At 50.6% G+C, this 27202-nt stretch overlaps 1 protein-coding gene across 1 annotated transcript in view; it reads right to left on the bottom strand.

The window, feature by feature from the left end:
• Window positions 1-443: 443 nt before the first annotated feature.
• Window positions 444-27202, bottom strand: part of LOC131207572 (mucin-5AC) — a 49228-nt gene continuing 22469 nt past the window's right edge. The window contains exons 4-10 of the mRNA XM_058200190.1: window positions 25751-25869; window positions 25451-25671; window positions 21676-22133; window positions 8294-8878; window positions 3499-6606; window positions 1934-2097; window positions 444-600 (exon numbers count right to left, since the gene is read on the bottom strand). Of these exons, the coding sequence (XP_058056173.1) occupies window positions 444-600; window positions 1934-2097; window positions 3499-6606; window positions 8294-8878; window positions 21676-22133; window positions 25451-25671; window positions 25751-25869 (4812 nt within the window). The remainder of the gene's footprint in view (window positions 601-1933; window positions 2098-3498; window positions 6607-8293; window positions 8879-21675; window positions 22134-25450; window positions 25672-25750; window positions 25870-27202) is intronic.

The following is a 27202-nucleotide window of genomic DNA, read 5'->3' on the forward strand; positions in this document are numbered from 1 at the left end:
GACGTTGTCTTTTGACGGTGTCTTACACAGCGTGTAAGTGTACTCAAGTTTGGGCGTCCTCTTAGTCCTAGTTCGTACATTCTGTGGGTTGGATTTTTGATTAGTTTTCCTTTCGGTGATTTGTAGCTTTAACAACCATGCGTTAGTTAGTGTGTGTGCCACGTGCGTACGTGCCACGTTGTTTTGTTCGGTTTGCTTTATCTTCTTCTTATGATTATACCGATAAGAACCGGATCCGCTTGTCCAATGCTTTTCCCCGGGCCCGGTCACTGGTCTTTCGGTCTTGCGTTCGATCCGCGTAGGAAGATTGTCTTGATGCGTTCTGTTTCGGTAGCGCTCGCTGCGGCTTATCCATAGTCTGGGGCCTCGGGGATTCAGAGCGCATTCGCATTGCTGCAGGCCACCGTTCCGGTTCCTAGTTGTTGTGGCACTTGTGCTTCCGGTTATTCACGATCGTGAGCCTGCTGTTGCTGGTGCTGCTGCTGTTGCTGCTGTTGCTGTTGTTGGTGTAGCTGCAGCTGATGTTGCAGCTGATCGCTTGCATCCTGCGGTCGGTGTGACTTCATGTGGGCGCTTCGGCTTTTTACCTTATTGAATACCCTTCAGCGGTGCGCAAGGTTTGGCGTGTCCGGTGGCGTGGCCGGCAGTATGAGGAAGAAGGACAAGAAGACAGCGAGAAGACAGCGAGAAGAGAGAGAGAAGGAGAACAAATTAATGGCAATCCACTCCGGGCTCCCAAGTTACCGGGACACAGTGTGACACAGTGAATCAGGTCAGTTGTAGTTGTTAGTTGAGTTGAGAGTCGTTTGAGTTGTACTACGCGCTCTAGAGCGCCGCAAACATTGAGTTAAGAAGCGTTACGCCCTAGCTGCTCGCTGTGAGTAGACCTGACCGTAGGTAGTGACGGCAGGGATAGCGATAGACGCCTAGAGGCTAGTGGCATGATGGCCAAGCTGGTCGGAGGCTGCAGAGTACCGCTCTAGAAGCGTACCGCGCGGGGCTCATGCTCAGACACTACACGCAGTGGGCAAGCAAGGAATATCTGGTCGTTGCCACCGCAGCTTTCGCGAGCTGGAAGTGACAATACGGATCTGGCAGTTGTTGGCAGCACATCGGTCGTTGGTGCAGGTGCAACAGAACACCGGAAGAGTAGAGGCAGAATAGAGGCAGTAGGCAGTCGAGACACGAGGCACAGTGACACAGCATTAGAGAGAGTAAGCAGACGAGCAGACGATGGGAACCACCGGTACCCAGGAAGCTTCCCGTGCGATCGTGTGCCGTGGCCGGAAGTGTTGTGTGAGCGCGTGTGGTGGTCTGCAGAGTATTTGATCGTCACACGAGCCCACGTGCTTCACTTGCTCGTTTAAAGGAGAGAGAGAGAGAGAGAGAAAGCGAGCGAGAGAAAGAGAAAGAGAGAGACAGATACGCATACAGGCATGCGGGCACACATACACGCAGTACACTACGGTGGGAGGGCGGCTCGTGTCGGCGGGTCCTTCCTGTTCCGCCTGCGTGGTCGTAGCGCGCCTGTGTGTGCGTTTCTGTATGCTCGTTGAGGTCCGAGGTGCTGTGAAATCCGCGTGCACTCATTCCTTGCCTGCTCATACTGATGCAACTGATAAGAGAGATGTGGACGCGCGGCGCGGCGGAGGAGCTCCTTCGGGGCCGCTTCTCGAAAGTCCGTGGCATCCGTAACGGTCGCACGTCACACGGCCACTAGGAGCTCGAACACGTGGGCCCCAAATGAAGCCATTTGCCGGAAGGGGCCAGGTGCCGGATGCCACGCTCTCACCGGACGGGAGCTCCTCACGCCGGTCGGCTACGCCCCAAAAACCAAAAGGGCCAACGAAACGAGCAGTGTTCTGTTTGTTTTGCGTTTTCTGTTGAGAGTTTTTCGGGTATCGTAAAACGAACATTTATGGGGTGATCTTACTTGCCGCACACCTTGCAGGGATAGTCATCCTTTGTCGGTATGAGGTTAGGGTTAATGGGGTTACCGGCGGCACTCAAGAAATTACCATTTGGAACTGCGCTGTGGCTACGCCCGATACAGTGGATACGGATGTGACCGTGGAGGGCCGCTTTCGATGAGAAGCTCTGCGGAGAAAGACAGACAGAGGCAAAGCAAAGCTAATTAACCCCGGGGAACCGGTGCAAGGGAGCGCGAGGAAAGAAGAGAGTTAGTTTGCCCTGTTTGCCCGCTGACTATCTCGCCTGAGCGCGGTTTAGTTGACCAATTGTAGGGCTGGCCAACAGTTACAAAAATCAATCTCGTCTACCGAAAACAATAACAACGGGTATGTAAAATTTCTACAAATGACAGCTTAATCTTTGAACTACGCGAACATCCAAAACTATTTGCATCTATGCTGCAAAAATAATTCAAGGTCAACGGTAAGGACCTTACATGTTCCGAACAGCTTCAATCGTTATGAACGAGTCTGTCATCCATTTCGCAGTTTCGAAATCACAAATCATTTTAAGGTTTTCAAATATATCCGACGACCATTTTAGAAAATTAATCGTTTGACATCAGAACAACGTGTTAAAATTATTAAAATGTGGGGATGTGAAAACGCTAATTTTTCCAACAAAATTTGCTTCAGTTGGGGCATTGTAAACTCTTAATCGATTGAAGAATGGTCGTTATATACAGAAAAGCTGACTGTATAGTTCGCATTATGGGCTGGCGGCGCCATAGTACCCCATTTTTCGAAAACGACGAAGGGAGACCGACGTTTCGATCACTACCGTCAATTCCGAGCGATTCCGCCAAATGACAACAATTTTCTATTGATCTGCAATTCAAGATTAGGACTTACAAGATATGTGGATTCAGAAAGACAGGACAGACGGGACGGGAAGTCATTGAAAATTATTTTATCAGATCCTACTGTTGCCGAGGCGGCCATCTAAACGATATTGTGCTTCACGCCTAAAGGCAAAGTACAAACTTTTTGATTAAAAATAAATTCATTAGGAACGTAATTTTTCATGCGTTTTTTTAAATTTTGTTGTAGAAACTACGAAATGAATGCACCCTGCATCACTTAGAAAATGTCTTCAAAGCGCCGAAGGCAAGTAAACGATTCGGAACTATGACGGGTACGTTTCAAAACGGCTCGGGTCCTTCTCACAAATATGACGGGAACCAATAATGAAGTCAAGAAGCTACGTCTCACACTTCATTTCATCTACATCCACATTCATTCAGCACAGTAAGGATCAAACACGGGACCTGAATCTTTGGCAGTTTTTCCGTGTTTTCAACCAATGGAATCGAACTCCATACAAATAATGTTTAATTTCTTTTGCATGTAACCATTGTCCAGCCGAACTTTAAACCTTTTCGTGTTAATGGAAAAGAAAAGCGACCAGCTAAACGGATGTGATTGATGGATTAAAAGTAAAATGTTACGCTAATTTAGTGGCTCCCCAAGAAATGGTGATTAATGCGCCCGTCCCGATGACAGATTAGCAGACGTTCGGGACACCTACCGCTGAGCAGTCGGGAACCTCACAGACATGCGGTCGGACATCGCTGGTGGTACTGCTGCTGCTGCCGCTGGTGGTGGCGCTGCCAGAGTTGCTGGTGACCGCCGACGGTTGGCTGCCAGCGCCCCCGGCCGAGGTCGGCTGGCTCGAATGGTGCAGCTTCGAGGTAGCGTTCGTTGGTGGTGGTGGTCGACTAGTGTACTCCCGCTGATCGAGCAGCATCAGGTGGTGGCCATCGTCGGTGGCCGTCGGCGGCGGGGACGCTGGGGACGGAGAGGACATGGAGGCGGCATACTTGGACGACATCAGCCCAACGTCGCCGCCGAGCCGGTGCGGGACCGGGACCGGCGCATGCTTGTAGTCGATGCAGAGCTTCTTCCAGAAGTAGTACAACTGCACGCAATCGGCCGTCGCCTTGTCGGGCAGCAGCTCGGTCGCGATCCGGTGGAAGTCCTTCCCGTAGCTCTCCAGCCCGTGGATGAACTGCTCGATCTCGGTCGCCGTCCACCGCCGGTGGATGCTGGCCGGGGTTCCTTGGAGCATGCTCAGTATCGCGATGTGCACCTCGCCCTGCGCGTCCAGCAGGGCCTTGAGGGCGTGCTCTTCGGTGTGGCAGCCGAGGGGTGCCGCCGACGAGCGGGCCAACTCCACGAACCGCTGTATCTGGCGCTCGTTCAGCGCTACCGAAGGATCCCACAGCTGCTGCGGTTGGCTGATGACGTGGTACGAATGATGATGGTGGTGATGGTGGAGATGATGCTGATGGTGATGGGGCTGGTGCGGGAGCGGGGCACAGTCGGGAAGGGTGGCCTGGTAATCCGGGCCGAGATTAATCCGGGGCCGTATCGGTAGTGGGGGCTCCGAGAAAATGTCGTTGCTGCTGTCCATCGTCGAGTCGAGCTCACTGTCCGTAGTCCCGGTCTGGGACCGCCCAGGAGCCATCGTCGCGTACAGTCCGGTCGTTCCCGATCGCTCCGGATTCAGCATCGGCGACGGAGTGTAGTGTACGGCCGGCAGAGAGGTAGTAGAGCGGCGCAGCTTCGATAGGTAGATCGCCGGTTTGCGCTGCGCTTGCGCGGCGACCGGTAGGCCACCGGAACTTCCGGCGACCGCCATCTGGGAGCGCTTGCGTGGCCACACAATGCTGCTGCCGTTGCCCAGGAGCGCGTGCTGAAGTTTCGGTGACGACGACGACAGCGATGAGGACGAAGACGACGAGCTGTGCGAGGAGAGGCTGCTCGGGCTGAGAAACACACTGTCCGTGTCCTTGGCGATCGGCTCGGTTTGCACGGTGAGCGGAGCTTTGCTCGCGTCCCCACCGAAGCTGGCCTCGGCGGAAGGCTTCAGTTTTTTGGCACTCGGTGGCAAGCAGGCGTTCGCACTGGCGGCCTGCGCTGGTTGCTGACGAAGCTGCTGCTGCTGGTGCTGAAGCTGCTGTTGGGCCGTCTGGCTCTGCTCGAACAGAAACTTCTGGTGCTGCCGGTGGGCAAAGTCCTTCGGCGACGACGACAGCAACGGATCGTCCGAGTTGGGCATCATCTGCGACTGGAGCGAGCTGAGCCCGTTCAGGTAGTACAGATCGATGTCACTCTCCGTCACGCCGATATCATCGTCGTTGGGGAGCACCTCCTCCAGGGCTTCCTTCACTTCCTCGGCCGACGACATGGTCGCACTGAAGAACGCATTCGACAGGGGCGATGCGGCGTTGCGCGTTTCCTCGATGAATACCTGCGCGTCGTCCAGGAAGTCCAGGTTCATCTTGGACGTGCCGTCGGCGGGTGATGGCTTCGGCTCGGCGAAGAAGCTATCCTCTGACTTGAACAGCTCGCAGTGCTCGTCCAGGATGTTTTTGTTCGCCCGGAACAACTCGTGGTGGTGGTGGTGGTGGTGGTGGTTCTCGTCGAGCAGCTCGTGCTTCAGCGCCAGTATCTTGTCACTGTCGGACAGCTTGATGTCGGCGTCCTTCGGTTCGCTCTTGAAGAACCCGTCGTCCAGGAAGCCCTGGTTGCGCTTGTCGTCGAAGAACGAGCCGGCGTCGGTGAAGTGGCGCGAGTCGTCCAGGAAAGGCGATGCCTGGGCCACGGCCTCGTGCGATGCCGGAGGCGTTGGGTAGGCAAGCGGTGAGGGTAGCGGTGAGATGTGGGAACCCGGGCCCGGGGACTGGAGCAGACCGTTGGCCACGGTTCCGTTGGAAGCGGCCCCCGAAGTGGTCGCCGTTTCGTACAGGACAAAGTCCTTCGCGTTCAGGGCACCGAACTCGGCCAGACTCTCCGGGAGCGGCGAGTCGAGGACGGCCTGAATCTGGCGCGACGGTGTGAACTCCTGCTCGCCGATAGGCCCGTAGTCGGAGAGCGCAATCTCGTCCAGCGGCTCGGTGGACGGCGAGTCCTGCAGCAGCTGGATCGAGTCCACGGCCTGCAGCAGCATGGCCGTATCGCTCACATTGTACACATCGCTGTCGCTGAAGAACGTGGTGGCCCCACCGGAGTCGGTGGAGTAGGCAAGGGTGAACACATCTCCGGGGACACTCGTCGGCGTCTGCGATATGGTGAGCGACAGGGGACTGCTGTCCGACGCCGCGGGGGTCAGGCTGGCGGGTCTCACGGTCGTCACCGTCTTGCACGGCGCCGTCGTTGTCGTCGTCGTCGAAGGCAGGATCAGCTGGGTTGCTTCGGCGGACGTGGCTACCAGGGCTGGAGCTGCTGGGTGAGCCTGGACATTCAGGAGTCCGGCCGTTGAGTCGGACGATGTGACGGCCCGTTTCACGGCCACCTTGGTGCCCCGCTTGAGCAGGGCAATCAACGTGGCGTCTTTCAACTCCGTTCCGGTCGTCGAGCCCGTGGTCATGATGGTACCGGCGGTGGTGGTCGTGGTGACACCGTGGACCGTCACGGTTGGAGCAACGCTGGAGCCGGAAGCCGCCAGGATCGTCGTGGGCTTCGCCGAGTGCAGCGTGCCCGTGTTGATGATCTGCGTGGTGCCGTTCTGCGTGGACACGATGGCGACCTGGGTGCCGGACTTGGGCGAGAGGAATGCTTCGCTGGCTTCGATCAGCCGACGGGCGGTGAGCGGCGGGGCCGGCACGACGAACGAACCCTTCAATAATAGATTCTATCATTAGCCGGAGCCGGTGGCCGGACACCAAAGAAAGATACGACACGTTAGGAAAATGGAACAGAAGATGAACAAAAAACCGGACACACCGAAGAAAAAAACACAATGCTTGTTGATTGTTGCCCAGGTAAATCGCGCTAGCCGTTTGGATCAGGTCTACTTGGATGGAACATTCGAAACCCTGTATCTTCTTAACAGTTACTGTCAACTCCTTTGAACCATTTTTCGATACGTTATCTAGACATATGAAACCGGATTGTGTGAACAGAAGGTTCAAAAGCCCATTTAAGAGCACGAAATGCGGACATCACTGGTTTCGTGCTACCTGCTGAAGAAAACTGCTACAGATTTCCATCAAATGCTTGTCAACGTTTTCGGTGATCATGCTCTTGGAAGATCGAAGAACGTTGAGTGGTTTAAAAAATTTAAACATAACGATTTTGACTTTTGAAAAATTTAAACATGGGGATAGTAAACAAAGAGCGTGGAGGACTTCAAAAAAGTTCAGAGACGTTCAACTACAAGAACTTTTGGACGAAAATGACATGCAAATGCAACAACAACTCGTGGATCACCAAAAAGTGTATCTCCATAACCCATATTCTAACATTTAAAGGCCCTTGGGAAACATACAGAAGGTTGAAAAATTGGTGCCCCAGGAACGCACCCATTGCACGAAACGAACGAAAGACAGCAACAAAACCGAAAAACCAAATAAGAAATTCTGATCACCATGTACAAAAGGAAGTCATTTCTCAATCAGATCGTGATTGGGGATTGGGGATAAATTCATTCCGAGGCCGGGAAAACTATCAACTTCTACTGCAAAACCAGAACGAGTCGGCAAAGAGACAATACTTTGTGTCCGGTGGAACCAGAAAGGTATGGTGTACCACAAGCTCGTAAAATCTGGTGCAGCCATTATTTCAGATTGCTGCTGACAAAAATTATCAATTTGAACCATGGATTGATCGAAAAACAACCAGAATGGCCCAGAAGGCACGGTAGCGTAATATTGCTCCAAGAGAGTTCGTCTGGACACAAAGCCAAACTGGTTCAAGCTACAATTAAGGCACTTGTCTAGGAGCTGCTATCCCACTTCGATTCCAACGAGGAAGTCGAAATTGGAAAACTAAACCAATTCGTTTTTCATTAGCTTCAAAAGACAAAGAATTCTTGCGACGTATATTCTAAGATTTAGCAGAGAGATAGGAGAAATGTATATCTAGCGATGGCACATACTTTAAATAAAATAAAGTTTTTCATTTCAATGCAATGAACGTGTAACTTCTTTGAAAAAATCCGGTCTAGATTTTAAGTTATTGGTGGACATCCAATTGGCTGGACCCTGGAACGATAAAACTTACAGAGTCCCCACATTGTGGGGTTAGGTCTATAGACATACATAGACGTTAGGTCTATTGGGTCAACTTCGACGTCAAGGAACACATGCATGGATGCTCTGAGAGGTCGCAAAGTATATGGGGTAATCCCTCAAAGCCCTCAACTTGAGTATGACACTTCTTTACAATTTAATTGCTCACAATATGCACTAGACAGCGGCCGGTCTTATAGACGAAAAAACTTGAATATTTTCCTTGGAGGTCACTTGCAGTGTTTGCCAGCGGAACCAGTTGGCAACAATCAACATTCAGCTGGAAGAAAACATCAAGGCGCCTGTTACCTTCAAATCCTTGCTCCGCTTGTTGATGATCTTCTCCTCGATCAGGGCCCGCACCCCGACGCTCGCCGTCTGCAGCGGTGGTCCGGTGTGCTCCTTCTTATCACATTTCTTCGTCTCCGAATCCTTCTTGAAGTAGCCCCCGTGGAGCCGCATGTGGCCGTTGAGGGCGGGAATATTTTTGAACTTCCGGTGGCACAGATTGCACTCGACCGGCTTCTGCTCGAGCTTGGCCCCACTGGCCCCGACGGGCGCCGCACTTGCCCCCGTCCCCGCAACCGCACTAACCGCTGGACTCGCCGGCACCGTCGCCGTTGCGGATGACACCGGCGTTATGGGCGGTCCATTAGGATCGACACTTCCGACACTGCCGTTACTGGCGCTGGTCAGCACTTTGCTAAAGCCGCTACCACCGTTGCTGCTCATCAGACTGGTGATGGTGATGGCGGTGGGTGCGGTGGCAGCTGATGACGCAACCGTCGAGGCCGCCGGTATGGATGGTGACGACGACGACGACGACGTCGGTGCGCTAACAACGGCCCTCGCCGTCGTTGCGGTTGTGGACAGCTTGTTCTGGCTGAGCTGCAGCTGCAAAAGAAGACAGAGCGAGGTGAGACTGTGGCGAGGCTAGCTGAGCTGGGCTCTCGGGACGACCGGTTTGGGCATCGGAAAGTGCGCCCGACGAGGCAGACCACGTGGGGGCAGGTCAAGAAATGGGTAGAAGTTTCTGCAAAATCTGGTTTTGACTTTTTGTCCATTCCGTTTCCGGCTCACTGGCGCTGTGGCGACTGGTACCGAGCGGACACTGTTAATTTACGACACCCTTTCCCCCACCGCCTCCAGGCGTCCGGGGTTTGAACCCAGCAACGAATTAACACCTCCAACGTCACCCACAGCCTTCGGCCGTAGAGTGGCGCCCGCAGGCTAAAACTATTATTATCTTTTTAAATAGAAATGCTCTGCTCTTGTCGCCAATTCTTTATGTCAGGGCCACTCCTGGCCTGCACAATATCCGGCCCACGGCCCATTACATCCCATCCCATCGTGGGGCCGGCTTCCGGTTGCTCGGAAGCCCTTCCGGCTGCCGGGCTAATGGGGGGTTTTAGGACCCCCACTTTCTGCCTGGCCACGGTCGGGATGGTAGGGCTTAAAAATTTATGAATCCACCAAGGGTCAACTTGGCGAGATTCCATTTTCTCCAGTGGCTGCAGCTCCAGTTCCATTCCTTCTCCTACCTACACTTCGCAAAAGTATCCTTTATCGGGTTCGCCGGCCTGGCCTGGAAGTGAAGCACACAGCATGGCACGGCAAGACCGGCAACCAAGAGGCTTTTAGAGGCCGACCACTAGCGGGGCCGGCTGTACAGTGGAGAGGCCTTGAAGGAGATGGCCACATTCACGGGATTAATTTCGCAACGACGGGAACGGGAAAGGGAAAAGAAATGGCATGGCGTGAACCAGGGCTTACGTTGAGTGGTTCGGGACCTCACGCCTCACGTCGCGCGGCTCGAGGAAGGCGATTTTAACACTCCGGACGGTATTGTTTCTGCTTACCGGCTGGATGACCATTGCTCGGTCGAGGGATTCATTTTATTTAATTTTTACGAATTAAAACAATCGCCCCGGTTGCACCTTGCTCGGGGTTCGACTCTTTCACTCTATGGACGTTATTAAGCAATAGTGTGGAAGTTTCTAAACTAGGATACGCTTTTATCTACAGAGTACAGACTGTTTAGTATCGTGGCATAATCATTACAGTTTTACAATGCGGTAAATTGCACGACCAATACAGGGTGTCCAATCTATCATTCTTTTTTTCATTTGGGTACAAAACAAAAACGGCTTCACAGTTTTCGGTGCTTGAACAATTATTTGAAAGGTTTATTCTTCAATTTTTTTTATAAAAAACAATTTTTAGTCAATTTTCTATCATGGGGGGCTTGGCAGAAGCTCATTCGGTCCACCTACTTTTAAGTACCTTTTCGATTTTATCTGGTCCTATTTCGGCAATAGCAACGTGAATTTTGGGTCTTGAGGCCTTTGGGTCTTTGGGTCTACCACTTTGGAAATAAATTTTCCATATTTCCCAATTTTCTGCAACTAAAATTGTATTTCATACATAAACTTTGTGAATCGACTTTTCAAATAAATGTTTAAGCATCGAAAAATATTCAGTCATTTGTTTGTTATAAACAAATGAAGAAAAGAACGTTAGTTCGTACACCCTGTACTTTAGAATGCTTATACTAGAACTGATCGATGGAAGGTTTACTAAACCTGAACAAAAATGCGACCGAGTCCAACCAAAACCGGAGCTAAAATATGTAGATGAAATGCATTAGGAGTTGTATGTGACGCAAGGATGAATCCATTTGTTTAGTTTGCCTTTAAGATGTAACATTTTCGACGATTTTCTGGAGACCACTCACCGAACAGCGTACGTCATAAACAGACCAAAAAGTCGCGCAACATTGTTAAACCAGTCAACCAAGAGCTTTATGCTCAAATTCGGGTGCCTCAAATCGAACATGGGCTAGTCAACATCGAAAGGGATACGGCAAGGTCGGGCAGAAGCTTCCAATCGGCTTTCGAAAAACGGATTCTTTCGAGTTGCAACAATCGAACGACACAAAGGGCAACCCAGAAACGAGGGGTTTGCTGTTTGCTTGGTTTGTAATGGACTGTTGTCCCGATCTGAACTTTCGATAACCCCACACAATGTGTGTAATCCGTCGCACCAAAGCTTGTTACCGACGGTGGGGTTGTAATTCCGGGCCTATGCTATGGGGACCGAACAACATGTCGTACAACTCGTGTCGTAAGTCGCACAATCGCTTGCCGTCGGTTGGTTTGGCCACACTGGAAAGGGTGTGCATACGAATGTCCTAGCCACAGCGACAGCTAGTGACACAGCCGTACGCTCCGCTTAAACCGTAATTCAATTGGAACCTGTTCGATCTGTTCGATCTAATTTCGTTTCGTAAATCTCACCCGAACGCCCTCTGGCGTTCGATAGGTGTAAGGGAATGCTGTGGCCAGGCCGGGTCTGGTCCGTGCAGCGGGCGAAACCCTCATAAAGTTCGCCAACTTTAGGCTACCCAAAAACTTACTCTACGAACCAAGGCGTACCCCTGATGAGATCTTAAAACATTTTCCCTGTTTCGGATCCCACGGTCCGCAGAATATTTACTCTTCCGTCGTCGGGACAAAGAACGTGACGGGGTTTTTGGGAGACGGTTCTGGGAAAAGGTGAACCTCCGACTGGGTTCGGACGAAACATAAGAATGGACCAGGGCTTCTTCTTGCCACTGCTGCTACTGCTTTGAATACTCGGCCACGGATCGGAGATGGGTTTGGGCTATCTTTCATCACTTATCTTTGATGAAAAGTGACATGTTCATTTCGTCCTGGTACCGGAGCGGTCGAAGTGGACACAGACCCAGCGCAGCTTCCAAGCTCCAGCTCTTAGGCTGTAGGGCACGGCCGAACGGAACGTCAGTCAGATTAACGAGCTTCCGAGTCTCTCAATCACGGTGTAGGATAGTGAGATCTCCACAGAAATTAAGCCATACTGGCGCCGCTCTTGTAGACGTTTGGGTGCCTCCTGAACTAAGTCTGGTGACGCATAGTTACATTGTGACGTGTGCTGAGGCACGCACACCATAGGCCGCTTCATATGGACCGTTTGGTGACATTGGCGTACCACCTTGACAACACAGTTACAGCAATCCATAGAAGAAGCTCCCAAGCTCTGATGCACTTGATTGGGGACCATCAATGGTGGTCCACTTGTTTCCGGAGTCGATCGTTATGCTCGCAGAGCCTTCCCGGAACGGGCCAGTAATGCACTTTGTGTTCTCGCAGCAGGAACTCTGTCGGCTATGGAACTACCGTTACACAGCATCCGATTCCGGGAATCCTAGCCGACGAGTAAACCTATCAATATCGGGTACCATAAGGGAGATGTTGCGGACCGCACGCACGCATGGCTTATCTCCGCCATTTGATGTGATGTGCTCCGTTCGAAGGGAGACTATAAATTTTAAGTGAGTGGTTAGCGGAGCACGGATACGCAGATAAAAAAAATGCTGGCATTCGTTATCCCGAAACGGTTCCCTGCTTGTTCACACACAACACTCCGCGCACGGTATCCGGTTCCGGATTCGGATGGGAATGTTGCTCCAGCATAAGCTCATTCGGGCAGCATGTTCATTAAAATCGCTCCCATGGAATTCATGTTTTATTGTTTTTTTTTTCTCCGGCCTCCCGCCCTATCAAAGGTAATAGATGGAGGCTTTCTATTTCGTCCCGGGCTCGGAATGGGCGGTAAAAATAGGCCTCAACTACTACCGGTGGTCGGTGGGCTGCATATTCGCCACTGAAAGCAACCATAAATTAGAGGATCCCGCGCGCGCCCGTGTCTGTGGTGCCTTGTGGTGGCTAAAGGATGCGTACGTTTGGGTCCAAAACATAACCCCGGAATGCCCCGGAACGGTCACGGGCCGGCCGGGTGAATCCTTCCGCTGTGGTCCGATTTTAAGTGGGTCCGCCGGGCAAAATACGGCCTCGTACGGTCAAACGGTTGGTCCGCTTTCCATCAGTGAATGATTGCTTTCGCATGATTCTCCATTCGTCATACCTATGGGGCTGGCTATGGCCGGCTAGCCATCGCCGATGCCACGCGAAACGGCGCCCCGACGCGTAACGGTACTTCGGCAGGCTTCGCAGGACCGTTCAGGTTCCGCTGTTCAATGATCTTCGGTTGATTTGAAGTGGGTTGCGGCCTTTAACGCACTTCGTCCTTCTCCGGCGGAAGAGGTTCGTAAAAGTTTACGATTGCGTTCGGGGCCCCCCAGGGTCAGATGAAGCGGCTAGCGTTATGGTGGTTGTTATGCCTAATGTGGCAATTATGGTGGAATCATTTATAGTGGAATGTATCGTTTCCTGCTGCTGCTGCAGCAATACTTTGCTTTCCCAGGACGAGTGCAACATAGGCTTGATTTGCTATTTTTGTCGATAATGTCCGCTCGAAGCTCTAAGGCCGGCATAGAGCTTGCTTTGAAAAATTATACGAATTACATTACACGAATTTTGGAACTCTTTTAGTTGGGTTTGGATCACTTGAATCGGGTTCATGTAAGGGTCAAGAATCAGTTCAATCGAGGAAGGTTATTTATACAATATTCAGCCCGAAAAAGGGAGCATACTACTGTGGCCAAAGAATATCGGGGGTTATAACTTGAAAACTCTTTTTTTATTCTCCTAAATTTATGTAATTGAAATTAAAATAAGCGCCGTTCTGTACAATACTAGACTATTCATCGATGACAGAGGGCGCTGCTACGAGCATGTTTGTTCTGTCCAAGTCTTATCATATTGGTACATTCTTCATGTGAAGATGTGTCAATTTTCACTTCAATCAGTCACTTCTTTTTTACCAGCTATTTAATATCGACGTGTTACAGTGTTTTTACAACGGAAAAAATCAAGTATCTTGAAACTTGGTCGTATCGGTGTAGAAGAAAACCATGCTCTTTCATCTGGGCAATGAACCGTGTCACAAGAGCATTTTGAAAATGGCATAAATCCATGAATTAAATTCGACGGTTGGAGTATTCACCGTATTCAAATTGGAGATTCATTGGAACGAGTGTAATGATGTTCAGGGAGACCATACCGAATAATAGAGTGTATTTCAAACAACAAAAATAGGTTTTTCTTGTCGATGATACGCACATATTGAACAGCCTAGTAAATCTATATCTACATTCGTTCCAATTTTTGAAACGGTTTGAAAAGTTTTGATTCCTATCTCAGCTGTTGACTGTAAAAGATGTTCATGGAGTGGTCTCTTGAGTTTGATCATCACAGCGGAAATTGCGGCTATTACGCCCGAAATGTTGTCAAAAATAAAGAAAAGTGCCCATTAAAGGACCGCTTTTTGTATGTCTAATAGAGGCGGTCATTTGATCGATATTGTTTGAGTGAATTGTCAATAAACGGGATTCTATACCCTAAAAAAATGTTGGTCATTTATCAAAATCGACTAAATAATGGCGGAGTTATTTGACATTTAAATCTCTAAGTCTTAATGGAACACCCTGTATTTTATGGAAAAAGGAACTCTTCCGATCGCTGCTATCTAGTTGATTTGAATTGATCAACCTTCTCACTATGTTTATAATGACGTACGGAGCTATACATGAGCTGACCGAGTAACGATTGTGTTGTAGATTTCGGGATTCCTTTACTGACATCTGGTTTAAAATGGCTTCCCCAGAGAATCGACGTTCATCTTGTCACGCCATTTGTTACATCTTACAGCTGATCAACATTATAAGTTAGGTTTCTTTTTCCTGCACCATTTAACGCATTTTCAGCATTCGGTCCACAGTGAATAAGTTAGATAATTCGCGTTCTTTCTTCTTCGAAACAAAATGAAAGCAAATCACCTTCGATCACAGTAAATAATCACGAAAAATCCGCCAGACATTCAGAGGTCGGCTCAAAAAAAAAGAAGCCAAATAGCCTTAATTTAGCCGGCCGAATCCTTCCACGACACGAAACAATGACACACCCCACGGGTTGTCAAGCGTTCGCCGGTCAGTGGGCTGGAAGTTAATTGAACGGTTCCGCGAAATGCGCCTTGCAAGGCGCTCAAATCTGAATTGCTCCGCTGAAAGGGTAAAGTATTGCCCGCGATTAGTGGCAATGGACCGCCCGAGACCCTGGCGGCCGCTGGGCAAGAAAGTTGTCCAGTGAGCCGCAGGACATCTTACCAAGGGGTGGGGGGCGGTGGAATGCTATCATCGCCGACGCCGGGCTGACCCGATGACCATTTGCCAGATTCATTATCGTGCCGTGAGCCCACCCGAAGGCGCCGCAAACATTGGCCCAGGCAACGCCGGGTGATAGTTATCCGGCGCTTGGTGACACGGAATTGGGGGTTTGGGGACGGGATAGGGCAATAAACACAACCGCCCCCCGCCCCGCCCCGACCGTGGCGAAAGGGTTCGGACCGTTAGCGGCCGGGGCGAAAATTAATGGACCGTCGCTGTGGATGCTGTGGGGCAATAATTCATAAGGCAAGATTGCTGACGCGAAGAAATAAGCCGCATGAAGCGTCTCGAAGGTTCCTGGGAAAAGGGACGAAGGCCGTGGGCCGTTTTACGCCGTGCGCCGGCGCCACGAATGTACGATTCCGCCGGAGGCGCTCTTGATAGAGCCATTCCAGGGGGGAAGGGCACCCGCTAGAAAGGCAGCCGACAGGATCTGGGTTGGGTTGGTGCTTAATTTTCATTCTCGGTTCGGCCAGCGGCGATGGAAAATCACGGACCGTTACCCGTGCCGGCTTTAAAGGGTGTCAACAGACCCATTTTTTCTTTTCGCCACCGCAGATTGCGTTAGCAATGGAATGTGTCCTCGCGGTTACATCAGGTCAGATTTTAAGATGTCGCTAAATTAACGTTTTAAAATCTGATCTGAAGCGCTTGACTTGAAGCGCTCCCGAAAAACAAAGTCCGATCCGATCCACAAAACACGTTAGGTTCAATTCCAGCCGGGCAGCTGCCGGTGCCGGAATTTAATCAACCGGAATAACGGGGCCAGGGGCAAAAAGAAAATTCTTAAACGATAACGATTTATCTCCCACAGGCCGCCTGGGTCTGGGAAACACGGTACGTCAGCAATTGAATGGAAAAACTCGGTCTCCACGGAGCACCATAATCCCGGCTCTCGCCTATCTCATCTCGTTGCCAGGTGATCGTTTTGCAAGGCGCCCTGCTTTTTTGGGCGCTCTCGCAATTGTCCCCGTTTGCAGGTGGAAAACCCATACCACCCATCACCGCCCTGATGCTCACCGAGACACTTGTTAGCATAACTTTAGAATAAAATGAAAGGCGGCTTGGGGTGTTCCGGGGCTGGGCTGTTTTACCCGTCGGACCTCGGGACCTCGTTAGCGTTTATTTCGTGACCGAATTTTCTTTTTCGGTTTCTCTGTGTGTGTTAGCGCACATTTTCCTGATCACCCGAAGAGATCGAATAAAAACGAAGCACTTGCCATATCGATTATCGTAACGCGTTTCGTCGTGTTTTCGCATCGGTCGGTCGGTTTTGCTTTTTATTTTGGGCCCTCTGGAAACCCTCGAAGCCGTGGCTGCTACTCCCTGTTTTGGCAGGAGATTGCTTCCGTTATCTCCGTCACTCGAGCCACGGCCGAGTGTCGTGCGTCGTTTAAGAAACAATCAACAATGGGAAAAGTTGTGCGACTTTAGCCACGGCCACGGCGGATGGCGGGTCCTCCGGATGTGGGAGCTCAAAATTATGAAGTACCATCATGCGCCCAGGACACCGCGGGTGTGCCCTTTTCGCGACCCCGAACCGGGGCAAACATTATGAAGCGGTAAAGAGACACTTCTCGATTGCCAATATCCCCGACGATCCCCGGTAATGGCGACGTGGTGCCGTCGTTGATAATGACAATAATGGCACCTGTACCGGGTTACACCGGGCCTCCCAGCGGGCCGACAAGGGCAAGAGCATAATGATGGGAAAGACTACCAAGAAAGCAAAGCACGCGGGAGAAATGGAGAAAAAAATGGAACACGGTACGGGTCCTGCGGAAGAGCTTCATTTTCTGTCACCCCAGGAGTGGCCGGATGACCAGGGCATGCAACAGGGTTGGCCGGGTGACACGGACCCCACCCCTTTGGACGCCGCAGATATTCCAATTTATTTGAACATTGAGTTCGGCCCGACTGCCCAGGCCGATCGTTATCGGTGTGGCCAGGAAATGGAAAGCGAAACCTCCATTGAAGTGATCCCCCGTTTTTGGTGCCATTTTGTTGTTTGTTTGGCCCCGTTTTGGAAAGTCCCAACCCGAGAAACCGACCGACAGCGACCGACGAGTTGTCATTTCGCTTCTTTCCGCAGAAGCCTCTCCGTCGCGGCTCTCTGCGTCTGCTGGAATTGCTAATTTGAAGCGGGTCCGTGTCATTTGCATCGCTTACGACATTGGCACAGTATCGACGCAGGCCACCGGCGGTGGAAGAGGTGCGGTCTATCGTGTGGTGGGGAGGGCACCATGAAAATGAGAACCCTTTTTCGGCGAAGAAAGGCCACAGCAGCACGGAAGGAAGGGAGTGAACCAGGGGACCTCCCCCTGGTTCATTTGCTCGGAATCGGAGCATCAAAGAGCTTTGTGGGCCACAAACACCAGGAACACAGTGCCGCACACACACTAATGACGGCAGGGGGTAGAAAACCCCCATTTTGGTGCTGCTTCTTTGTGGGGCTCCCAGAACTCTCGAATGCACCGACGGAGAGTCGTCACCAGAAAACCGTTAAACAAATCATGCTCCCCTCGCCATGGAGGTAGCTATTCTTAAATGCACATCAATCGGCTCGATGGCGCACTCTAATTAGTGTGCGCCCTAATTGGGTTGGCAAATCGGGGAACGGAGATGACAGCGACCCGGCTCTCCGGAGCTTCATCACGGGCATCAAAGAGGAGGGCACGCCAGTCAGTCAGACACCCCCTCAGGGCTTACCGTGCCGTGTGGCGCTGAAGTTTGGAAGTTGTTTAGTTGGTGATCCGTTTCCAACAACTTTTTGCTGGCCCAAAACTGCTGAATAGACTCGCGGCGGCACATGTCTGTGGACATGTATCAGGCATTGGCCGTGGAATACATGGCTGTACGACAGTGAATCAAATGTTGGGACCTCTACTGCATTCCGGAGTCGGAGTTGGTGGGACTTGATGAAACCCCTTCAAAGCGAGCCTTTGTTTGGAAGTTTACGGTTCCGAGTACTTTTTGAAAAAAGAAAGATGCATCAACAGCCTGTAATGTGCCTAACTAAATATAAGGTTGGTGCAAAAGTTATCTGTTATTTTGAAAATCTATATTTTTCAATTGTCGATAAAATCACAGATATAATCAAATTTTATCAGCATATTAGTAATCTGAGCATCGACCCTGGGCGGACATCGACAGGGTGTGTGGTGGGACAAGAAAGGATTCATTTATTATGAGTTGCTTTCGTGTGACCAAACACTAAATTGCAGAGCAGAAACGGCCACAATCGACCAACAGAAGAGGTGTCGTGTTTCATCAGGTCTACGAAATGCCACGCACGTCTTTAGTGTCTCGCCAGAAAGTCCGGATTTTCCATCAAGCGATTATTATCTTTTTCGTGCATTGCAAAACTTCTTGAAGAATGTGAAATGGAGATCTAATGAAGATTGTGAAAATTGAATCAAAATTTCTTCAAAAGAGGAATTGTGAAGCTTTCTTTAAAATGGCAACCAATTTTAGAACAAAACGATGCATATAACTGAAATCGGACTATCGGAAACATCTTATATAAAGTTTGGAATTTCACCTAAAAATAATAGATTACTTTTGCCTCAAAATTATACAATTCGCGTTGCCTCTTAGTCGGCCTGGGAACTTTTGAGCATAGGAGCATTGACCGCACTTTTAAATGTCCATTAACCTGGTTTTGTCTTCGTTTTGCCCTTAAGCAGTTTCGTCAGCATTGTTAGCTTCGCTCTCTGACTTTGATGCTTTGAACTTCTTAACTCATGTGTTACAGTATGAGTTTCCCTCTTGTTTGCCGTTATGGCACTCGATCGATGACGTCATAAAGAAACCCTTTATGGAACGTTTGCTCGGGATCATCAACCGAACTGCGTTGCCGAACTTGTGAAACAGGCCGGTGCTGGAGGGTGATGGTACAACGGTTTAGGCCAACTGTCCGCTATCGTGGGACGGTTTTTGTTGGTTGGTTTTGAGACAGGTTTTCTTTTCGTAGAAAACACAGCGTGGGAGCCCATTCAATGGACAAACACCGCGGTGAATCCAACATAATTGCTGGGAGCGTTGCTTCGTGGCCGCCCCGGAGTGGTACATACTTTACAGTCTTGCTACAAAACTTTTAGATTTTTCAACCGCGAATGTTTAACTAGAAGTGCCTTTGTGCTCTCGGAGGCTTCAATGGACCAAAAAGTCAGGAAGTAGAACCGATAGTCGACGCGTCGAAATCCTGTACAGCCGGCGGGCATCGGCTATCAGTAAGAAAAGTGGAATGGCACTGTACCCAGGGCAGAGCAGTGTGCCAACGCGGAATGACTAAATGCAGCGAACTTTGCTTTGTTGAACGTTACCATACGCTGCAGTTGCTGCTGTTGCTGATGGCATTTAGCTGTCAGGACGCCACGGCAAACCTGTGTGTCTCGCGAGTCTGTTTATGGACCGGCGTGTGAAGGAGGACTAGCCGAGGACTGTGATTCAGCATACATTTGTCGCTCAACTCTTCAGGGACGAGATGGCCAGCTTCAGCCAGCTTCGGAAACGTTCCCATAACAGCCAGACACGAAAAAATAGGGTTTGCACCGTCGCGGATTGGGTAGCATCCGGCCAGCGGGACCAAATCTCGCTCACTTCTTTCGGACCGGACGGAAACGGAGGGCGGAAGTTTGGGGCGGATTATGAATAAAACATGCGCTTCGCCCTATATATGTCCCATTGTCATCGAGAGCTTAACGAATGTGCCCGCGAATAGGAGTTTTGGAATGGTGCAAAAGATCTGCCGCCGGTGAGTGGCCGCCGCGCACCGACGGGAAAAGAGGAGACACATCCCGCCGCGGCGGTCCGAGTCCTTTCCTGGCCGGCGGCGGGAAAAATGATACCGAATAGTACTGTTTCCGTTCCGCTGCATGCTGATTTTGCGCTCGGAATAGTAGGGCAACTCGAAAGTCTTCCATCATTTATGGCGACTGATGGCTGTCATAATCTAAGTTGTTTGGGCGTGCGTCAAAAATGAACGACGGCAGTCGGTAGGTAGGTAGGTAGGTTTAAGAGGCACAACAATGCAAGTGCAGGATGACCAATCGACCAATTTTTGAGTAACTTTTCGATTATATCTGGTCCTATTTCGGCAATAGCAACTTGAATTTGGGTCTTAAGGTTGTCAATAGATGCTGGTTTGTTCGGATAACATAAATATCGATTGTGGCTGACGTTCAAGTTCTCAGCTTCAATTTCGGCGAAAAACCAATCAGCCAAAATCCGCATAAAACAGTCACTCGTTTTGGGTGTATTGGCTTCTCTTGCACAGAGTGTGGGTTTTCCGCACCACAATGCTGCTTATTAACATAGCCACCGAAGTGGAAATTTAGCCTTAATGAAATGTGCTTTTAACGAATGGTTTGGCCACTTAGGAAATAAATTTTCTATCCCTCCCAATTGTGTGCAACCAAAACAGTATTTTATACATTAATTAAATTAATTACCCTATCAAATAAAAGTTCAAGCATCGACAAATATTCAGCAGCTTTTGTCATATCAAAATGAAAAAGTGCAAGCTAATTGGCTCACCCTTTAGAAGCACCAGCCAAATTAGATGATTTCGTTTCAGTTAAAATTATGTCCATTTGAATTAGCGTGTCCGGCAAGAATCTAGGACCTATTGAGTAATGCTGGATTAAACTAATAGTTCGAAGCAATGATGTAAAATTAATAGATGCCACGTAAAACTCAACTACGGTCTTGGTATCGGCCAATTTCTTCAAAACTACACTAAGATTGGTTTATGTCTGCAACGTATAAAAACAGAAAAGATAGCTCCATCGGAGAACAGCGCAATGAAATTCATGTTAAACCTAAAGCCGGTGCAACCCGAAGCCCGATCAGCATCGTGCAAAACTTTCTGATTGACCTAATGCCGTGTTTGGCCGACCGTATCCGACGGAACACCGGGGGTTTTGAGTGGCGCGCCGAAAAACGGCGAATCCGTATCAAAATGCAAAACAGTATCGGGACATTGTTCCTGCTGCCGGCGCCCACCGGAGGCCATTTTTTGGCCTCCGCTTCCGCAGCGTTTCGATGGAGACGCCTGGTGGTGGCCGCGTGGGCCACACGTGGGCAAACTGAGTGCGTCGGGAACGATAATAGCATCCATTGCGAGCATCGCTGCCAATCCGTCGTCGGTGGGGTCGCCTCGCCAGTGACTCCAAACCCCGGCGGGCCGTGTGGAAATACTAGGCGAGGCGAATGGCGAATTATTGTGTGACAAAAAACAACACCAGGCACGGGCCACGGGCCAGTGTGGGACGTTCGCGGGGACATTTTGTCCTTCGTACCCGGGGCCGTGGATTGGGGGAAGAAAAATTAAATTACCCTCTTCGGCACGCCGGCGGAAATGCGATGTTGCGGGTCGGAAACCCCGGTCGGATGCCCGTTTCGGTTTCTCGGCCGTCGTTAAAAAGCTTAATGCTTCCGTGGGGAGCAACGTGACGAGGGCCATTAAAGGACACGAATGCGCGACGGTTCCCGGAGATACCCACACCGTCGTTAGCTCCGCTTAGCGTTGATTAAAGCTGCTTACCTGCATGTTCCAGGTTCGGGGACGAGGCGCTACCTTCTGGCTGCCGGAGCCAGTCCCGTGCCCGTGACCGGCCGTGGTGCTCGAGTTCGTCGTACTGCTGGCGGCGTTACTGGCAGCGGCCGCAGCAGCAACGGCCGCGGCGTTCGCTTGCTTCGTTTGCTGCATGATCTGCGAGATGAGGTCGAGCTGCTGCCTGGTGAGACCCTCGTTGCCGGAGCCTGGCGCAGGCGAGCTGGGTGAAGGCGATTTGCAACTCGAGCCCGAATCGCTCACGTTACCACTGCTACTGCTGCTGCTGCTACTGCTACTGCTGTTTGAGCTGCTGCTCGAAAGGCTGGAACTGCTGCTGCTCGAGCTGCAGCTACTACTGTTGCTGGCACTGCCGGAGCTGTTGGTGCCGCCACTGCCGTTGACACTGAACTGCACGATGGTGGCCCCGTGAGGTGAGCTCGCGTCTCCTGCAAGTGAGCGAACGGTGTCAACCATATATTAATGTGATGTACCTCGATTATTGAAGCGACTTTTGTGAAAGGCTCCGAATCCAGCGCTACAAAAATTAGACTACAATCCGTCCGTGTTCAATTTTGATGGAATTCACCCGATGGCACAGGCCTGCCAGAGCTCGGGGCATCGAGCTCGAAACGCGAACAAAGCTCCAAAAATCGAACTTCACAGATGAAGTGAAGCGTATCGGCAGAGAGACACAGCGAAAGGCACCGGGAAAATCGATGCCAGATACTCGACGACGCCGTGCGTGCGGAACAGACACACGTCAGCGAAATTTGGAAATGTGGCCCGCACCACCCCACCCAAGCGACTCTTTCGCGGGCTCGACCCCCCAACGCGGCCAGGGCCGGAGCCAACTTCGAACTTATCTCGGAACCGACATCCGCACTCACGGCTCGGATCGGATCGAAGTTTCGTCTTGGAAAGGGGATTCCGGAGGGTGGGCTTTCTCTCGGGGTGGCGCACATAATCGGAATATGTTGGGCCACGGCCCGGCCCCGCGGGTGGCGCTGTTGCTTTTGAAACCGAAAATCCCATTCAATTTCAATAAACTGTCAGCGCCAATCAAATTTTGCGTTTCGCTCGCTCTCGCGACGTGGCTCGGCGTTCCGGACGTGGCAGAGGGCCAGGCCTCTAAGGGCCTAGCTTCGCAAGGCTTTCAGGGCCCAAACCACGTGTACGACGCGGGAAGGAAGAACTTCACAGGCCACAGTTTATGCTACCTGCGTTCGGCGTTCCGAGTGGCGCTGAAAGCAATTCGATCCTTTTTCCATCATCACCGCCCAACCCGTCAGCGGCCACGTCAGCGATTCGAACGAACGAACGAACAGCAACTTGCCGAGGGAACTGTGGCAACGAAAAAAAAAACGAAAAATCGGCAGACAAGCGAAAATGGCTGCACGAATCCGCTGGGGAGCACAACTCCGGCTCCAGCATCCTGCCAGCATCCTGCAGCCATCGGAGATAGAATGGATGGTGGAAAACATCGATATAACAAACCGGCACCGGGGAGGAAAGTACGGCCAAAAAGAAAACTTTCCCAGCACGGCACGCGTGCTGCATTGTGCACACGGACATTGTGCAAACAATGGCACATTTGCACGTACTTCGAAGGAGCCGTCCGGCGAGCGGTCGGCGTGAGGTGGCGGCACGTCGAACGGGCTGCGAATGGTTTCGTGCAGGTTGTGTCAAAAAGTGGCCGTACACCACACCTCTGCCAACCAGGGTGGCCCACCACAGGGTAGGAGTGAAAAGTTCATCTGATTAGTTGGGCATTAATAACGTTGGACGGATTGAAATTAGTTTTAGGCGAATCGTGGGGCCCGCTGCGGAAAGGGCGAAATTAGAGCTGCGCGCTGGCGAAATAACCGAAATTGATTTTACGAATTTTCCCGCACTGACCGAGGTTGGAATTGGTTTCATTGTTGTTCGGTTGGCGTTCGCCGCGCGTAGAACTTTGATCGGTTTCATTTACACTGGCGAGTGTCTAACTAAATCCTGAGAAGTTCCCATCCTGGCATTCCGATCGGAAAAGCGAATCGATGGAATTTTGCTTACATTTTGTGGGTTTCGAATGTGTTTTATTGTACATCCGTTCAGTGGAATTCTGAGTTGAAAGCAAGTGCGCATGCAGAGGCAGTACTAGCTCTGCTTCAAGTTGTTGCAGCAGCTTCGGAAGAACGAAAAACGGTTCACTGTAGCATGTTGTTTAGGACTTATGAAGCTTTCGAACAAGCATCAGGTTTGATATGAAAAAAGCTACTCAAGTTACTGCATATAAATGCTCAGAACCACAGCCCCACAGCCTTTCTATTCGTTTTAAGAATTATTAACGTTTTAAGAACATTACCGTAAGCAACAGAGATTAATATTGTCCCTGTTGCAAACCAGGGCCGTTCGGCGGTTGTGATTGCCGGATAAAGAGAAGAATCGCTTATCACGGCAGAAAGCCAAAGAAGAAGAAGAGTTTGCGGACTGGTTCGTCGTTGCACATTCTCCTGACATGACCAGCCCACCGGGGCCTGGCGAGCCTTATACGCTATAAACATTTTTTACCGTCTAGAAGAACTTGGTTTCATGTGAATTTTTTTGATGTCCTGATGGTTTTTGCAATGGTTATGGTTATTCAATAACCTTGTCGATGCCTGATGAGTGCAAATCCTGCAAGGCGTCTGTTCCCCAGGCGTCTGTTTCAGTGTGAATGGTATTTTATTTGATACCTGAGCGGGAAACATTGTACAGGGTGAGCAAATTAGCGTGCCCTTTTTCATTTAGTTATAAAGCAAAAACAGCTGAATAGCTCGATGCTTGAACTTATATTTGATAGGATGATTCTTAATATTTTTCTTTAAATAAAACAATTATGGTCAAATGTTCACACGATTGGCTTGGCTCATTCGGTCGACCTATTTTTAAGTACATTTTCGATTTTATCTGGTCCTATTTCGGCAATAGCAACGTGAATTTCGGTCTTGAGGTTGTCCATAGTTGCTGGTATGTTCGGATAACATAAATAACGATTGTGGCTGTCGCTGTATGACACGTAGCACCGTCCTGTTGAAGCCAAATGTCGTCCAAGTTTTCAGCTTCAATTTCGTCGAAGAACCAATCCACCAAAATCCGCATCAAACGGTCTCTCGTTCTGGGTGCATTGGCTTTTCTTGCACGATATGTGGGTTTTACGATCCACAATATTGCTTATTAACATAGCCACTGAGGTGGAAATCAGCTTCAATGAAATGTGATTTTGACGAATGATTTGACGACCTACCACTTTGGAAATAAATTTTCCATATTTTCCAATCTTCTGCCACTATAATTGTATGTTACTCATAAATGTTAAGAATCAACCTTTCAAATAAAACTTCAAGCATCGATAAAATTTCAGCCGATTTTTATTTACAACCAAATGAAAAAATGCACGCTAATTTGCTCACCCTGTATTTTAGGCGTGTTGCCAATCCTTAGTTGCTAAAGCACGCGTGTCTATGATCTGCGTTGTTTTACAGTAATTAACAGAAGCAACAAGCCCCATAAGCCTCATAAAGGGTCGTAAAAGAAAACAATTAAAAATATGAAATATGAAAACGGCGACGTTTTGCGACTCGCACTCGTTCGCGACGTCACAACTGAAGCTCTTTATTTGTTAGCACGCAACATAAATCCCAACCGCATGTCGTTGCCACGCGGAATCAAGGGGGCACTTGGGTAGCTATTAGCAACGTACTCGCGATTGAAACGGGTTGCTCCTCCGCTCGACTCGACTTACCACTGGCCGTCGCTGGTGACAGACTGAGCCCGCCGGGTGGTCCGGCATTGCTTCCGCTTGGGCCCGGGCTGGCGGTTCCGGAAGGCGACCCCAGTCCCAGGGCGCTGTGGTGGTTCTCGGTGTGCCGGCGCAAGGACCGCGCGTCACAGTACGACTTGCCGCAGCCATCCGCCTTGCACTCGTACGGTTTTTTGTTGCGATGCGTCAGCATGTGGCCGTTGCTGTAACGACACAGGGAATGTGAAGGGGTGGAGGTGAAGGTCCTGGTGAGACTCCGGACCGAACCGGGCTATTACTTACAGGTGATCCTGTCTTTTGAACGCTTTCGAGCACATCCCGCACACGTACTTTCGCTCGTCACTGTGCGTGAGCTTGTGCTTGGCGAGGGCGGACGCGTTACCAAACACCTTACTGCAGACCTGTTGATGCGGAAAGGAGAAGGAAGAATGCGTTAGCGCGAGAGTGGACGTTTGCGGGACAATGGGTTCCTACTCCCTTCACAGTCTATGGAACACATCAATGAGAAGAGAGACGCCGAAAGCGAGTCCTGCTATTCCATTAGGTTTCAAAGACGGGCAAAATGGCCGAACGGACCCGTCGAGCCCGAGTTTCGATTTACGACCTTCCTGAGTGCCGAAAAACTCGCTCAAACCCTTGAATCCCGATGCGCCCGATGCTGCCGATGTTTCGCGTCCCTCTCTTCGTTAGGCCCATTGTTGCATCGACCCACCGGCCGGAAGATGCGCGTCGGCCTAAATCGGACCCTTTTTTCCTACTCCACGTCATGATGTCCTTTTGGGGCGCGTTCTAGTTTCGAGTTCTGTGTTTTTGGAGCGCACTCAGCCCCAAACTCGAATCCCTCTCCGTTCCGATGCTCGGATCCATCCATCACACTGAAACAATTGTTGTTCATTTGTGGTACGCAGCCATTGTGGAACGCGTAAATGTGGACGGAGCTCCGAAGAAAATGATTTACTTTCACCAACAACAATGGTCCGTGCTGCTGGGTATTCCGTTAGCGGTGGCCCTTCACTCGGGATTGGATTGCCCACCCGGTCCCGGTGACACCTCCGCAATCGGACCATTGCTGGGGCGTTCGTCCTTTGTTATCATTTTGGGGCTATGTACACACTCCGCGCAAGGCTGGCCGTTACATCCGGGGCCTATCATCACCCCGGCACCCTCATCATCGTCATCATCATCATCATCATCATCCCGAGCGGTCTGGTCGGCCGTTATTCGCCAGGAGACTTTTAAGTGGCCGACGCCTGAAAAGAAAATGTCCCAAGCTTTTACAGCCTCCACTTTACACGGCGGCGAACCAATTTACCCAACTGCGACAGGCGGGGGCCTAACATTGTTACGGGGGCCGTTGTTTTATCAGACTCCCTTTTTTTACCCCTCACGCCTTCTCTCTCTCGCTCTGTCTCGACGCAAATTGTTTTCTTTGTTGCCAGTAGCCAGCCTGTTGTTTGCTTTGGGGCAATGTCGATGTCACTACGGCGTCAAAGGGCCGGATGGGTCCGTCGAATAGCCACGCACTTAACCGCACTTTATTTTGGGTGAACGAAAAATTTGTACTTAGCTTAGGGGTTGGCGGTTCGTTGGCCAAGTCGCCCGAACTATCCCACCCCAATCGACATGGTCCGGGTTCTGGGGTACCTGGGGAAACACAAGCCACACACACCTGAACCTGGAGTTCCAAGCACTACACCGGTCTGGTTTACTTTGGATCGATCGGTCCGAGGTGAC

This window comes from Anopheles bellator, chromosome 2 (genome assembly GCF_943735745.2).
Source record: "Anopheles bellator chromosome 2, idAnoBellAS_SP24_06.2, whole genome shotgun sequence".
Classification (NCBI taxonomy): domain Eukaryota; kingdom Metazoa; phylum Arthropoda; class Insecta; order Diptera; family Culicidae; genus Anopheles; species Anopheles bellator.